The sequence below is a fragment of the Carcharodon carcharias genome, chromosome 3 (assembly GCF_017639515.1).
Source record: "Carcharodon carcharias isolate sCarCar2 chromosome 3, sCarCar2.pri, whole genome shotgun sequence".
Taxonomy (NCBI): Eukaryota; Metazoa; Chordata; class Chondrichthyes; order Lamniformes; family Lamnidae; genus Carcharodon; species Carcharodon carcharias.
Genome location: NC_054469.1, coordinates 45530584 through 45543793, shown reverse-complemented (window position 1 = coordinate 45543793; position 13210 = coordinate 45530584). Strand labels below are relative to the sequence as shown.

Here is a 13210-nt window from a genome sequence, read left to right as displayed (position 1 = left end):
ACCAAGGTTCGAATCTCACCATGGCAGATGGGAAAGTTGAATTCAATCAATGAAAACCTCGAATTAAAAGTCAAATGATGACCATGAAACCATTGTTGATTGTCATAAAAAAACCCACTTGATTTGTCTTTTAGGGAAAGAAATCTGCCTGGCCAACAAATGACTCCAGACCCACAGCAATTGGGTTCACTCTTAAATGCCCCCTGAAATGGCCTAGCAAGCCACTCCAGTTGTATCAAACTCCTAGAAGGTCAGTAAAGAATGAAACTGGATGGAGCACATAGTATTGATCTAGGCAGTGGAAAGGACAACTTGGCCCTGTCAACCCTGCAAAGTCTTCCTTACTAACATCAGGGGGCTAGTGCCAAAATTGGGAGAGCTGTCTCACGTACTAGTCAAGCAACAGTCTGACATAGTCATACTCATAGAATCATATCTTACAGACATTGCCCCTGACACCACCATCACCATCCCTGGGTCTGTCCAGCTGATGGGACAGGACACCGGTGGAAAACAGGACAAGGCAGAGGTGGTGGGACCGTGGTACACAGTCGGAAGGGGGTTGCCCTGGGAGACAAAACATCAACTCTGTCCCCCATTGAGACGCATGGCATCAGGTTAAACTTGACTACCATGTAGTGACCCCTTTCCTCAGCCGAACAACAAATGTTGAACAACACTTGGAGGAAACACTGAGGGTGGTAGGCGTGACTCCAACCAGCACTCTGGATGAGGGACTTCACTGTCCATCACCAAGAGTGGCTCAGCCGCACCACTACAGATTGAGCTGGCCAAGTCTTAAAGGACAGAGCTGCTAGACTGGGCTGAGGCTAGAAGTGACCACTTCATAGTCCTTGTGGAGACAAAGCCCTGTCTTCACATTTAAGGATACCCACCATCGCGTATGCCCCATCCACAAAAAGAACCGATCCAACCTGGTCAATTACCACCCTCTCTACTCTCAGCCATAAAGTAATGAAAGGAGTCATCAATAAAGCTAACAAGCAGCACTTGCTTAGAAATAACCTGCTCACTCATGCTCAGTTTGGGTTCTGCCAAGTTCACACAGTGCCTGACCTCGTTACAGTCTTGGTTCAAACATGGACAAAAGAGTTGAACTCCAGAGGTGAGGCAAGAGTGATTACCCTTGACGTTAAAGCAGCATTTGACCGAGTGTGGCATCAAGGAGCCCTAGCAAAACTGGAGCCAATGGCAATTGGGGGCGAAAACTCTCCACTGGTTGGAGTCATACCTAGCACAAAGGAAGATGGTTTTGGTTGTTGGAAATCAATCATCTCAGTTCAGGACATCACTGCAGGAGTTCCTCAGGATAGTGCCTTAAGCCCAAGCATCTTCTGCTTCATCGATGACCTTCCTTCCATCATAAGGTCAGAAGTGGGGGTGATCAGTGATGATTGCACAATGTTCAGCACCATTTGTGACTCCTCAGGCCCTGAAACAGTCCATGTCCAAATGCAGCAAGACCTATACAATATTCAGACTTGGGCTGACAAGTGGCAAGTAACATTTGCGCCACACAAGTGCCAAGCAATAGAGAAGAATCTAACCATCACCCCTTGACATTCAATGGCATTACCATTGCTGAATCCACCCCCCCCCCCCCCCACATCAACATGCTGGCGGTTAACATTGACCAGAAACTGAGCTGGACCAGTCAAATAAAAACTGTGGCTCAAGTGCAGGTCAGAGGCAAGGAACTCGCCTCCTGACTCCACAAACCTGTCCACCATTTATAAAGCACAACTCAGGAGTGTGATGGAATATTCTCCACGTGCCTGGATGAGTGCAGCTCCAACAGCAACTCGAGAAGCTCGACATCATCCAGGACAAAGCAGCTCACTTGATTATGTGACGATCCCTAGCTGAGGTTACCACTGACCAAGCCTGATCCCAGGGTGGAACCCAGCTTGCTAGATCCTAACTTTTATTTGTTTGTTTAGATACATGGAGAGGGGCTACTGAACAGAGTCACAAGAGTCAGCTAATGAGCTTTTAACAAAAGAATAAAACATTTATTCAACAAGAAAAGATGAACTATATTACAATACTCCTTCACCCACAACTATACCTTTACAAAGATACACAGATTTGTAAGGATAACACAAGTTACAAAAGCTATCTTATAGCTGGAAGCTTGGAACCTTTCTATGCCCCTCACTCTTAACTTCACTTAACAGGACATTTTTCCAGGTTCCTGTCCTTCCTTTGGCTAGAAGTTCTGCTTGGGACTTTCCCATGTACCGTTCCCCTAGATTCTTGGAGACTTTCTTCTTTAGCCTGGGACTGGTTATCTGCCCCCTCTAGGTTGCTTCTGCTTGACAGTTATCTTCAAAACTGAACTCAAAAACTGCTGTTTCTAGTTTCTTGTGTGTGTGTCTGTGGGAGGGACCTGCCTCTCTGGACTGCTGTTGCTCAGCAACACCCCAGTTTTTCTAATCTTGTGTTTGCTTAACTTCTCTTACAGTCATAAAATCTCTTTAGAAATGCAGGCATCTTTTAAAGTGAAACTAAAACCCAACTTGGCCTTTTCTTAACACACAGTGATATAAATCAAACTTAAACTTTAAAGCTAAAATTCATTCCTAACACCCACAAGTACCAATATAACTTACTTAAACTTTCTCTACTTCGTATCAATTGAGACCCAATCCACAAACATTCACACCCTTCCCCATTGATGCACAGTAGTAACAGTTACAAGATGCACTGCAGAAATCCACCAAGGCTTCTTAGACAGCATCTTTCAAAACCCAGGACTGCTACTGTCTAGAAAGACGGGCAGCAGACCCCTGGAAGCACTACATCTGCAAGTTCCTCGCCAAGCTTCACATCATTCTGACTTTGAAATATATCGCTGTTCCTTCACACCTCCTTTGCTGTTCCTTTGCTGGGTCAAAATCCTGGAACTCTCTCCCTAACAGTACTGTGGACATACCTACACCACATGGACTGCAGCAGCTCAAGCAGGCAGCTCAGCTCCTTAAGGGCAATTTGGGATGGCCACCAAGGCCCACATCCTATGAATAAATAAAAGAACCTGTATTCATAGCCCTCCATCAAAGACTTCATAACCGCTTGGAGCTGTCAACAAAACTGTGAACTTAATGACCCCCATTGTGATGATAGGTTGTGGAAATAGTCATGCAGCACTAACCCTATTATGATAGCCCTTGGGATGTATGTCAACAGACAGCTAGTGAAATTAAAAGTACTGATTTTTTTTTTCAACAGTGGGCTGTTCTTTAGTTTTGGGATTTAAATGCATTGTCAACTTGAGTTTATGCACTTTCTATGTGCTTCATGTCTACTTTTAACAATCTCAAAGGGCATCTGACCTCTTCCCAAAGGGAACCTGATCTCTCTCAACCGACACCTGACTTCTCCCAGAAGGCAGTTTACCTCTCCTGAAGGGGCACCTGGATTTCTCCAACAAGGGACCTACTTCTCCAAAAATGTACCCTACCCTCCAAATAACTCCAGAAGTTTTAGATTTTTCCTCACAAGTCTAAAACCTACCAGTCATGTTTTTGTCATACCACTAATGAAAATTGCACCTGTTTGAAGGCAGCTGCGCTTTTACACATCCAGCTGCCTCTATGACCCATGGATGTGCAAACTAAAACCTGCCCTTGTTCACCCCGCCCCTAGTCAAAATGGTAGGTGCTGGGTTCAGGGCTAGGACTTCCAGAGTGGGGGCTCCAGCACCATTTTAGCTAAGGGGCAGAACCCCTGCTTGCCTGCAAAAATTTGAGCCTAAATTTCTACATCAACTTGTGATTGCATTGGAGAGGGTGCAGAGGAGATTCACCAGGATGTTGCCTGGGCTGGAATGTTTCAGCTATGAAGGGAGACTGGATAGGCTAAGGTTGTTTTTCATAGAGCAGAGAAGACTGAGGAGGGACAAAATTTTGAGGGGCATAGATAGGGTAGATAGGAAGAAACTTGCCCCCTTAGCAAAGGTGTCTATAACCAGGGGACAATGATTTAAGGTAAGGGGCAGGAGGTTTAGAGGGGATTTGAGGAAAGATTTTTTTCATCCAGAGGATGATTAGAATCTGGAACACTGCCTGAGGGAATGGTAGAGGCAGGAACCCTTAACATTTAAGATTTAGATGAGCACTTGAAATGCCATAGTGTACAGGGCTATGGGCCAACTGCTGGAAAATGGGATTAGAACAGATAGGTGCTAGACGGCTGGCACAGACACAATGGGCTGAAGGGCCTGTTTCTGTGCTGTATAACTCTATAACTTCCTGAAAATGTTATTTTAACATCATTATTGAATTACATGTTAGGCCATCTCTTACAGTCATGAATGAATTAATTATCAGGATGTTTAAGTATTTAAGGAATGTAATTTCTGATAACTCACTGGACCTTCAGCAGCAAATTACATGAGGCACCCTGTGTTTTACAAGTATGTGTTTTCCTTATGTATCTGATGCTGTTACTGTGTCCTCTTTTGGTTCTGTCTGTCTCTGTTGGTGTCTGGCCATATATTCGTGAGTTTTACTTCTATCTTTCTTGTATCTTTTTCTGTTTATGTAGTATGTATATAAATTACAGGTTCCAAAATCAATTGATGCATTATAATGGTTCTAATATAAGCAAACAGTCAACTGGGTGGGGAGGCAGGTCAACATGCTGGCATAACCAGAGACAACGCTGACTTTTTGTCTCTTGTCTCCTGAAACCTTTCTTCTTATTTCTTGTTTTCCTAGTTAGAGACCATCCATTCAGCTCCACACCCTTCCCTTCCTCCATCTCTATCTCTCTCACCTTCTGCATACCTGCAATGCCTCCACCCCTACTTCCTATAATTTCCAATCCTCTGGCCTTCCTTAAAACCCACCTATTTGACCAAAGCATTGGCCATTCCACTTGATCTTCCCTTCCTTGGTTTGGTGTTAATTTTCCTCTATGAAGCCCTTTAGGATCTTTGATATTAAATGTAAGCTGTTATTACTATTTTAATGTTTATTATTCTATGTTTTACAGTGAGAGAGAAACGGAAAAGCCTCTATATAAACCACGTAAGTAGTGCTTTTTTGCTGCATTCTGGCTCTGCCTATGGTCTGGGCATAGCCATTCAACTGTTCTAGACACTGAATTTAGTCATTATAGCTAGATGATACCCTAGAAGATTTTGACTTCAAGGAAAATAAATTCTTAGAACAAACTGACTATTTTGTTGTTATTTTGTTCATCACCCTAATTTGAATCAAAGTTGCACTCATCAGGACAGACACAAAAATGATAAATTTCAAAGGGAACAGCAATTTATATTGCATGAGAAACGGAGTGCTGATTGTTTGGCAAAATGGCTCTGATTGGTCAAGACATTGCCATGGCGAATGCACCTGGGAGCTAATTTCCCTCATGCTTTAGTTTATTCAAAAAAGATGCAATGTCTGGACATATTCCTTTTGCCTGCAGAGGACAGGTCTCTGCATATGTAGCTTCTAGCAAGCATAAGTAAGCTACATTGTGAGCCTGACTGATAATCTTTAATTCGTTGTTACCTTCATCTGTTCACAATAGGCAGAGCACTGATCATGCTCAACCAACCTGTCGTTGCAAAACTCAATGTGTTGGGATGGATTTTCATAGAGTCGGGGAGACTCTGTGGAGGTGCGAAAATGGCAGCTGGGACCCGATTCCAGGATTCCTGACCTCATTCCTGAGGTTTCCAATTTTCACCAATGTGGGTTAAAGGTGCGATAGAATAAATCATTTTTGCACTTTGCTGGCACTTTCTTCTGAGATGGACACACCAAGCCGGGAATTTTCCCAGCTCCTGCTACCCACCTCGAAGATGAAAATCCAGCCCCATGTTTAATTTTAGATGCGATTCCGTGATTGGGCAGCACATGCTGAACAATCCCAAATGTGCTAACAGCCAATTTAAGATTATCAGCCATTTTGCAAATTGGCTCACATATGCTTGCTAGAAGCTACATATATTCATATACAGGGACCTGGACTGTTACTAATAAATGAATAGCTGTCAACAATTACAGATATGTTTCCTCAGGGACCTGCCCACTGCAGGCAAAAGGAATATGTCCAAGCATTGCACCTTTTTCAATAAACAAAAGCACGGAGGGCAATAGCTCCCTGGTGCATTCGCCATGGCAATGTCGTCAACCAATCAGAGCTGACTTGTCAACCAATCAACACCCCTTTTCTCAAACTTGGCATTCTTGCAACTGTCCTTATTAGTGCCAGACACAAAGCTTTATCATTCTTTTGTCAGCAATACTCAAGTTTTGTACTATCAAGAAACTATTTGAGTCAAAATATTATTTCCATACTTATAAAGGGCAAGAATAAGTGAAGAAATTCAGTTTTCATGTTGTCTTGAAGTTAAAATTTGGTCAGGTTTTGGAAGCTGGCACCATATTGTGAGAGCTAAAATTATCTGTAGGGAAAAGGGAGACAATAGCCAAACATAAGAAAAAATGTTAATGAAGAAAGAATTAACTAAAAATGGAGAGGTAATGCAAAGCTAAATCACAACATAATAAAGGAGAATCTGGGTATAGTGTTAGTGTTACATGAGGTAGTGATAGTAGGGGTGGGGTTGGGACAGAAGGCATTTGGATTAGCCTAAACAACAATTTTTGTAACCTTGTTTGTGACATCAACAATTCATACACGTCCCCTGCTAGATGCTGAGTGCAGGGTCTCTTCATTTCCTCACACCCCTTTGAGGATAGGGAGAAAAGTGAAGGAACAGTCAAAACAAGCTGCTGTTGGACAACTTAGTGATAGGTAGAAGTGGAATGTTAGGTGCTTGAGGAGCATGTCAAGCACTGTCCATTCTCTGAATTGAGGAGAGATGCAGGTTGAGATATAAGAGACAATGGGGCAGAGGAAATTATGTAGTTAAAAATAAACCTGGCCTCCTCCAGTATGATCATTGTTTTTGACTGTTACTAATAAATGAAAAGCTGTCAACAATTACTGGTGTGTTTCCTCAGGGTGACAAATCCTAGGAGGGAAAATTCTCCTGTTGATGTGTGTGCATAAGTGGACCCCGCTTAATAAACCATGAAATCACACCATTATTAAACAAGTGACCTTTCAATGCAGCACTGAGGTCTAGTTCAGATAGTACATGTTTGTGAGATTCAAATGGGCTTTCATGACAAAGTGTAAAATTGAGTTCAATGGTAAATTATGTGAAACCAGATTTGTTTTCTGTAAGGTAAAAGGACTAGACTGAAAACAATAATCAAGGACAAAATTAACAGACTTGGGCAAATGTGGATCATTTAAGGAAATCCAGTGCAGATTTGTTTAAGGCAAATCATGTTTAACTAAGTTGATTTGAGTTTTTTGATGAGATAGCAGAGTGAGTTGATAAGGGTAAAACAGTTAATGTGGTGTACATGCCTTCCAAAAGGCATTTAATAAAGTGATATGTAATAGGCTTGTCAGCAAAGTTAAAGCCCAGGGAATAAAAAGGACAGAAGCATGGATAAGAGGTTGGCTGAATGATAGGAAACAGAGATGAACGGTGAACGGTTGATTTTGAGACTGAAGGAAGGCATTTTATGGATTTTCCATAGGGTTGGTATTCAGGCCACTTCTTTTCTTGATCTATATTAATGATTTAGACTTGGGTACAATTTCAAAAGTTACAAATAATGTGAAACTTGGAAGTATTGCCTCCTGTGAGGAGGAGAGTAATCAACTTCAAGAGGACTTAGGCTGGTGGAATGGCAGGCACATGACCAATGAGATTTATTGCAGCGAAGTGTAAAGTGATATATTTTGATAAGGAAGAATGACAAGAGGCAACACAACATAAGGAATACAATTCTAAACTTCTAAACATGGTGCAGGAGCAGGGGTGTCTGGGGGTATACTGACATAAATCCTTGAAGATAGCAGGGCAGGTTGAGAACGTTGTTAATAAGGTATTTGGGATCCTGGACTTTATAAATAAAGGCATATAGCATAAAAGCAAACAAGTTATAGGGAATTTTTATACACTGTAGTTCAGTCTTAACTGGAGTATTGCGCCCAATTCTGGGCATCACACTTTAGGAAGGATGTGAAAACATTAAGAGAGGATGCAGAAACGATTTACGCAAATGGTTTCAGGGATGAGGAACTTCAATTAAGTAAGTAGATTGGAGAAGCTGGGACTGTTGTCCTTGGAGAAGAGAAGATTTTGAGGAGAGATTTGATAGACGTGTTCAAAATCATGAGGGGCCTAGACAGATTAGATAGAGAAAAACTGTTCCCATTGGCAGGAGGATCAGGAAGCAGAGAAGACTGATTTAAGGTGAATAGCAGAAAAACCAAAGGTGACATGAGGAAAGTTTTTTTTAATGGAGCGAGTGTTTAAGATCTGGATTGCACTGCCTGAGAGTGTGGTGGAGGCAGATTCAATTGAGGCATTCAAAATGGAATTGGATCATTACCTGAATAGAAAACAATTGCAAGGCTACTGGGGAATGAGACTGTGTTACTCCTGCAGAGAGCCGCTTCCTCTGCTGTAACCATTCTATGATTCAAACCGTGTTTTTTATTAAAATTGAGAAACCTGGGACAGAGGAGGTTACTAAATAAGATGATTAGGTAGCACCAAGTTTGGACTTGAAAGCACTTTGACTACAAGAAGAGGGCAACATTTACGTAGCTTTGAGGTTCTGTGAAAGAATGGCATGTGAATACATGCCAAGAAACGTCGGGGAATATTGTCATTAGATTTGTTTCTGATTCCTGTATAGATTAGGCTTGATTCCTTATTGGGTTAGAAAAGTGTGGGGGTAGGAAAGTGTGAGTGCAGTCAATTTCTTTCACTCCTTTCTCTACTTTTAATTTAGATCATGGTATGACCTTTCTTTTTTCTCCTTATCTTTTTCGAGTTTTTCCTTTATCCTTTAAAGCATTTGTTGCACTAGTCCTGTGGACTTTTTGTTCAGTGTGGTAAGGCCCTGTTTCTTATAGATTTTTTTTTATGGCATGGTGGTTACATTGATTTTGAATTGTTCTCATTCTCCTCCATTTCTTTGTTTCTCTTTATACTTGCCTGTTGCTTATAATTCTATATTGCCTAGGTTCCAGCCAGTCAAACAGAATTATCAATGCTGTGCTATGCTATTGAGCTCCATAGTGATACTACTCTGCAAATGCTGGACACACCTGGGGCAGAAATTTGAGGTCGGTGGGCCTGGGAGTGGCTGGGAAATGGCCTGCCGCCCGTGATCAGCCCCTGGCTGCGATTTCACACTGGCGGGCCAATTGAAGCCTGCCCAGCATGAAACGCGGCTCCCCACTGGTTAGGAAGGGGCCGGTGGGGGCAGGTGCCTCTTAGTCCTCAGGCCCAATGGTGACCCAGCGGTCAGTTTAAAAAGGGCCCAGGCTGCCACGGAAGAAAGTCTCCTCTGCGTCTTGAACATTCAAGTTATGGAGTCGAGTGCGGCTGGAGACACCAGGCAGGAGGGCAGCTCAGGTGGGCACTCGGCCCTCTGCTTTTTGGATGAGTGCCTCATGGTCCTTCTGGAGGAGGTGGCTCCCAGGCGGGACACCCTTACGCCGCCCCCCCCCCCCCCCAAAAGATGGGAGGAGGAGGCCACCGCACCACACAAAAGAGGGTGTGGGAGGAGGTTGCAGTGCTGGTTAGCAGCTATGACGTGGTGCAGTGCACATGGGTACACTGCCAGAAGAGGTTCAATGACCTGCTGCGCCCTGGAAGGGTGAATACTGTGTTGGTGTGGGTCAATGTGCAGAAGTGTTAAGATGTGGCCGTTCCCCCACATGGAGCTCAGGGGTGCTAGAGTCTGTGCCAACTGTCAATGACGCCGGAGCTGGCCAGGTGCGTGATCTCTGGCTGCTAGGACTGAGTGTCTTGTGGCTAGATGGCCACGACTTGGATGTGCCCTGCCAGGTGCTCCTCACTTGGGGTTGGCCAGGCTGCAATGACACTGCAGGTAGAGAGTGGACTAATCAATGATCCTCTGTTATTTCAGGAGAAGACAAGTCATAACCAAGGCCTGGCCAACCTGTTACTGCTCACCAGATTCGAGCAGGGCACCCTTGAGCTGGAAAGCCGGCACGCTTCCCATGCAACCGGGCGTGGAGAGGCGGGGGTGGCAGACGAAGGTCAGAGCTCAGCGCACAGAGATGAAAGTTTCAGATTGTACAACCATTCTAGTGTAACCTCTTCATTGATGGGAGCCTCAAACATGGAGTCCCCATTGATCATTGAAAGACGATGGCACCGTGATGCACATCTCCCTTGTCTCACCAGGGTGTCTGGCATGCACGGTGACAGTGTGATGACTTTAACTAATGACATGTCCTTGCTTTCCCTTAGATTCACCAGCATGCCCTCGCTCTCTGGACCCTGAAGGGCCACCCCTGACACTGGATGACCACTGGGCTGCATCTGCACCTGCATCACACCTGCTTTCTGAACCAGGCACCAGCGCAGATACCAGCACCTCGGCCATTAAATTGGCGGCTAGAATGTTGGCGCATGTTGGTGAGGGCACTTCACACTCACTTGAAGAGGCAGAGAGTGCCCTGGGCACCGGCAATCAGAGGACTGCTGGGAACCAGGAGGATGCTCAGTCACAGGCAGATGGGCAGCCTCTGGAGTCGTCCATTAGGTGGCAGATGCTGGATGTGCGGGAGGATCTGGCAGAGATCCATGAGGATCTGCGTGCTGTAGTCTCCATTGCGGAGCCTGATGTCTGAGCACTGCATTAACCCTCATGGATGAGCACGCTGCCTCCTCCATTGAGAGAGTGGTGACCTTCACGGAGAAGCAGCTCCAGGAACAGAATGAGGGGTTCCTGGGGTTGCACTCAGACCTACAAGCCCTCATACAAGCAGTGAGCTCCAATGGGCGGTGCCAGTACGAGAGATGGATGAGGCACCCAGTATCTCAGCTGGGTGCACATCCATCAATGGTGAACAGGGAGGTCCAGAATGACCGGGGGGGGGGGTGCAGGGATCAATATGCAGCACCCAGAAACGCAAGTTAAAGGCACCAGGAGCACAAGACTAACAGTCCACGGGTGATTTTCTGTTAATTTATGTTTGGTCTCTATGTCTGCTGGTGTGGACATCGACACCAGTAATGCTTTCAATGTGACAATAACAGTAAATTTGCTTTGGTTCTGATGGCCTCTATGCGCTTGACCTTTTTTCTTTCTGGTGCAAGGTACGCCAGTACGTATTGCTGGATGAGAGTGGCTCAATACTTTATTGCACGAGCATTGATTGGACTTTAGGTGTAAATGAAATGGTCATTTCAGACATCCAGAATGGTGGCGGCAGCCCTGGCATGAGGTGGAAGCAGATCTTTGGCAGCCTAGTTCAAGGAGCATTGGATCAACGCGCCCTTGGTGTCCCTGCCTGCCTGGAGATTATCGAGGTCTGCCGCCATGCGCTCAGTGTTCTCCTCACCGTGCTCCCCTTTTGACTCACTACTGGATTCATCATCTGTGGCCTGTGCAGCTGTGCTAAGATTCTCTTCCTCCAGTGGGTACTCCCTTGCCAGTGCCAGATTTTGGAAAGCGCAGCATGCAACCATTATCAGTGGTACCCGCTCTGGGGGGGTATTGTTGTGCACCCCCTGAACAGTCCAGCCATCGAAAGAGCATCTTGAGAAGACTTATGGTCCTCTCTACCACTGCTCTTGTGGAGGCGAGACTTATATTGTAACGCCGCTCTGTCTCTGTTCTTGGGTGGCAGAGAGGCATCATGAACCACTTCAACAGATAGCCCTTGAGACCCAGTCATCCATCCAGTCGGGCTGGAGCACTGAAGAGCCTCGGCACCTGGGAGTGTCTCAGGATATGAGCTTCACGGGAGCTGCCTGGGTGCCTTGCACAGACTTGCAGAATATGCATCCTGTGGTCACACACTATCTGCACGTTCAAAGAGTGGAATCCCTTCCTATTGACGAAGGCACCTGGCTGACCCACCGGTGCTTGATGGCCACGTGTGCAATCGATGGCACCCTGGAAGTGGGAGAACCCAGCAATCATTGCAAACCCTTTGGCACGCTCAGCCTGGCTGGCCTCTGCCATACAGTAAAGAACAAAGGACAGTGCCCACCTGAACAGAGCTTCTGTCACCAACATGATGCAACTGTGGATAGCTGCTACACAGATCCCCCGCTGACCGCTGGAAAGAGCTGGAGGCATAGAAGTTGACGGCTACTGTGACCTTCAGAGCTCCATGTGGTGTCCACCCATACAGTTGGAGGTGACCTCAGGCCCAACCATCTGACAAATGGAGGTCACGGTCTCCCTTGAGAGGCGGGGCCTCCTTCGGCATTGCACCTCAGACATACTGAGGCAACTGCATCTCCGCCTGTAAACCCTGACAGCAGGTTGTGGCATCTTCTGTGGCCCTTTCCGCCTTGGATTTCCTGCTGGCCCTGTGCCCCCTGTGCCTGCACTTCTCCTCCCACAGGTCCCTCCCATGGAGGCTACATTGGGACACCTGGCCTCCTCTCCCTTCTGCCCCTCTCTTCCTCCTCAGAGGAAGTGCCACCAGCGGAGACCACAATCCCCATTACCAGGGTAATGGAACGCTGTCTGGTACCTGGAAGGGTCCACACAGTCTGAATCCATCTTTGCAGGCCCCAATAAGTCCTGAAATGAAGCTTGGAAATGCTAAGAATGAAACCCCGAACAGAGATGAAGCTGCCGAGCACCAATGAGCAACCAGCAGCAAACTATCTCCAAAACTCCATATTACTCGCACTAGTAATGCTGCTGACCCTTTCTATCCTGCCCTTGGATGAGGTTTTTGAAATTGTCGGCTGCCCACCTTGCCCATTTTGCCCGTGCGACGACTGCAAAATCACACAGGCAATGTAAAATACCCAGCTTAATTGCTTTTTTAATGGTCTTAACTGGCCTCGTAACTGATGGCATGTGCAGCTCTAACTCCCGCTCATGCCCAGCAAGCGAAATATCATGTGAGTGCATGATGGCATTGGGACGCTTACCAGATGTCATCGCGGGCTATTTTACTCTGGACCTTGCGCCCACATGCCAAGCGAAAAATCCTGACCCTGAGGTATTTGGCAAGGAAGGCTTGTAGTACAGGTTTGGCATAGAGCAGAAACTAGGAGCTGTGTTCCCCCAGCAATAACATTTCAGGAAATGTTGCTGTGGCAAACCTGCAAATATAGGCCTTCTTCCAATGACTT

The 13210-nt window shown here is 45.7% G+C and overlaps 1 protein-coding gene across 3 annotated transcripts in view; it reads left to right on the top strand.

Annotated features, from left to right (window-relative positions):
• The window catches only part of ccny (cyclin Y), a 266160-nt gene that overhangs the window by 195662 nt on the left and 57288 nt on the right, over nt 1-13210 (top strand). For all 3 annotated transcript variants that reach the window (XM_041184299.1, XM_041184301.1, XM_041184300.1), the window contains exon 3: nt 5020-5054. In XM_041184299.1, the coding sequence (XP_041040233.1) occupies nt 5020-5054 (35 nt within the window). The remainder of the gene's footprint in view (nt 1-5019; nt 5055-13210) is intronic.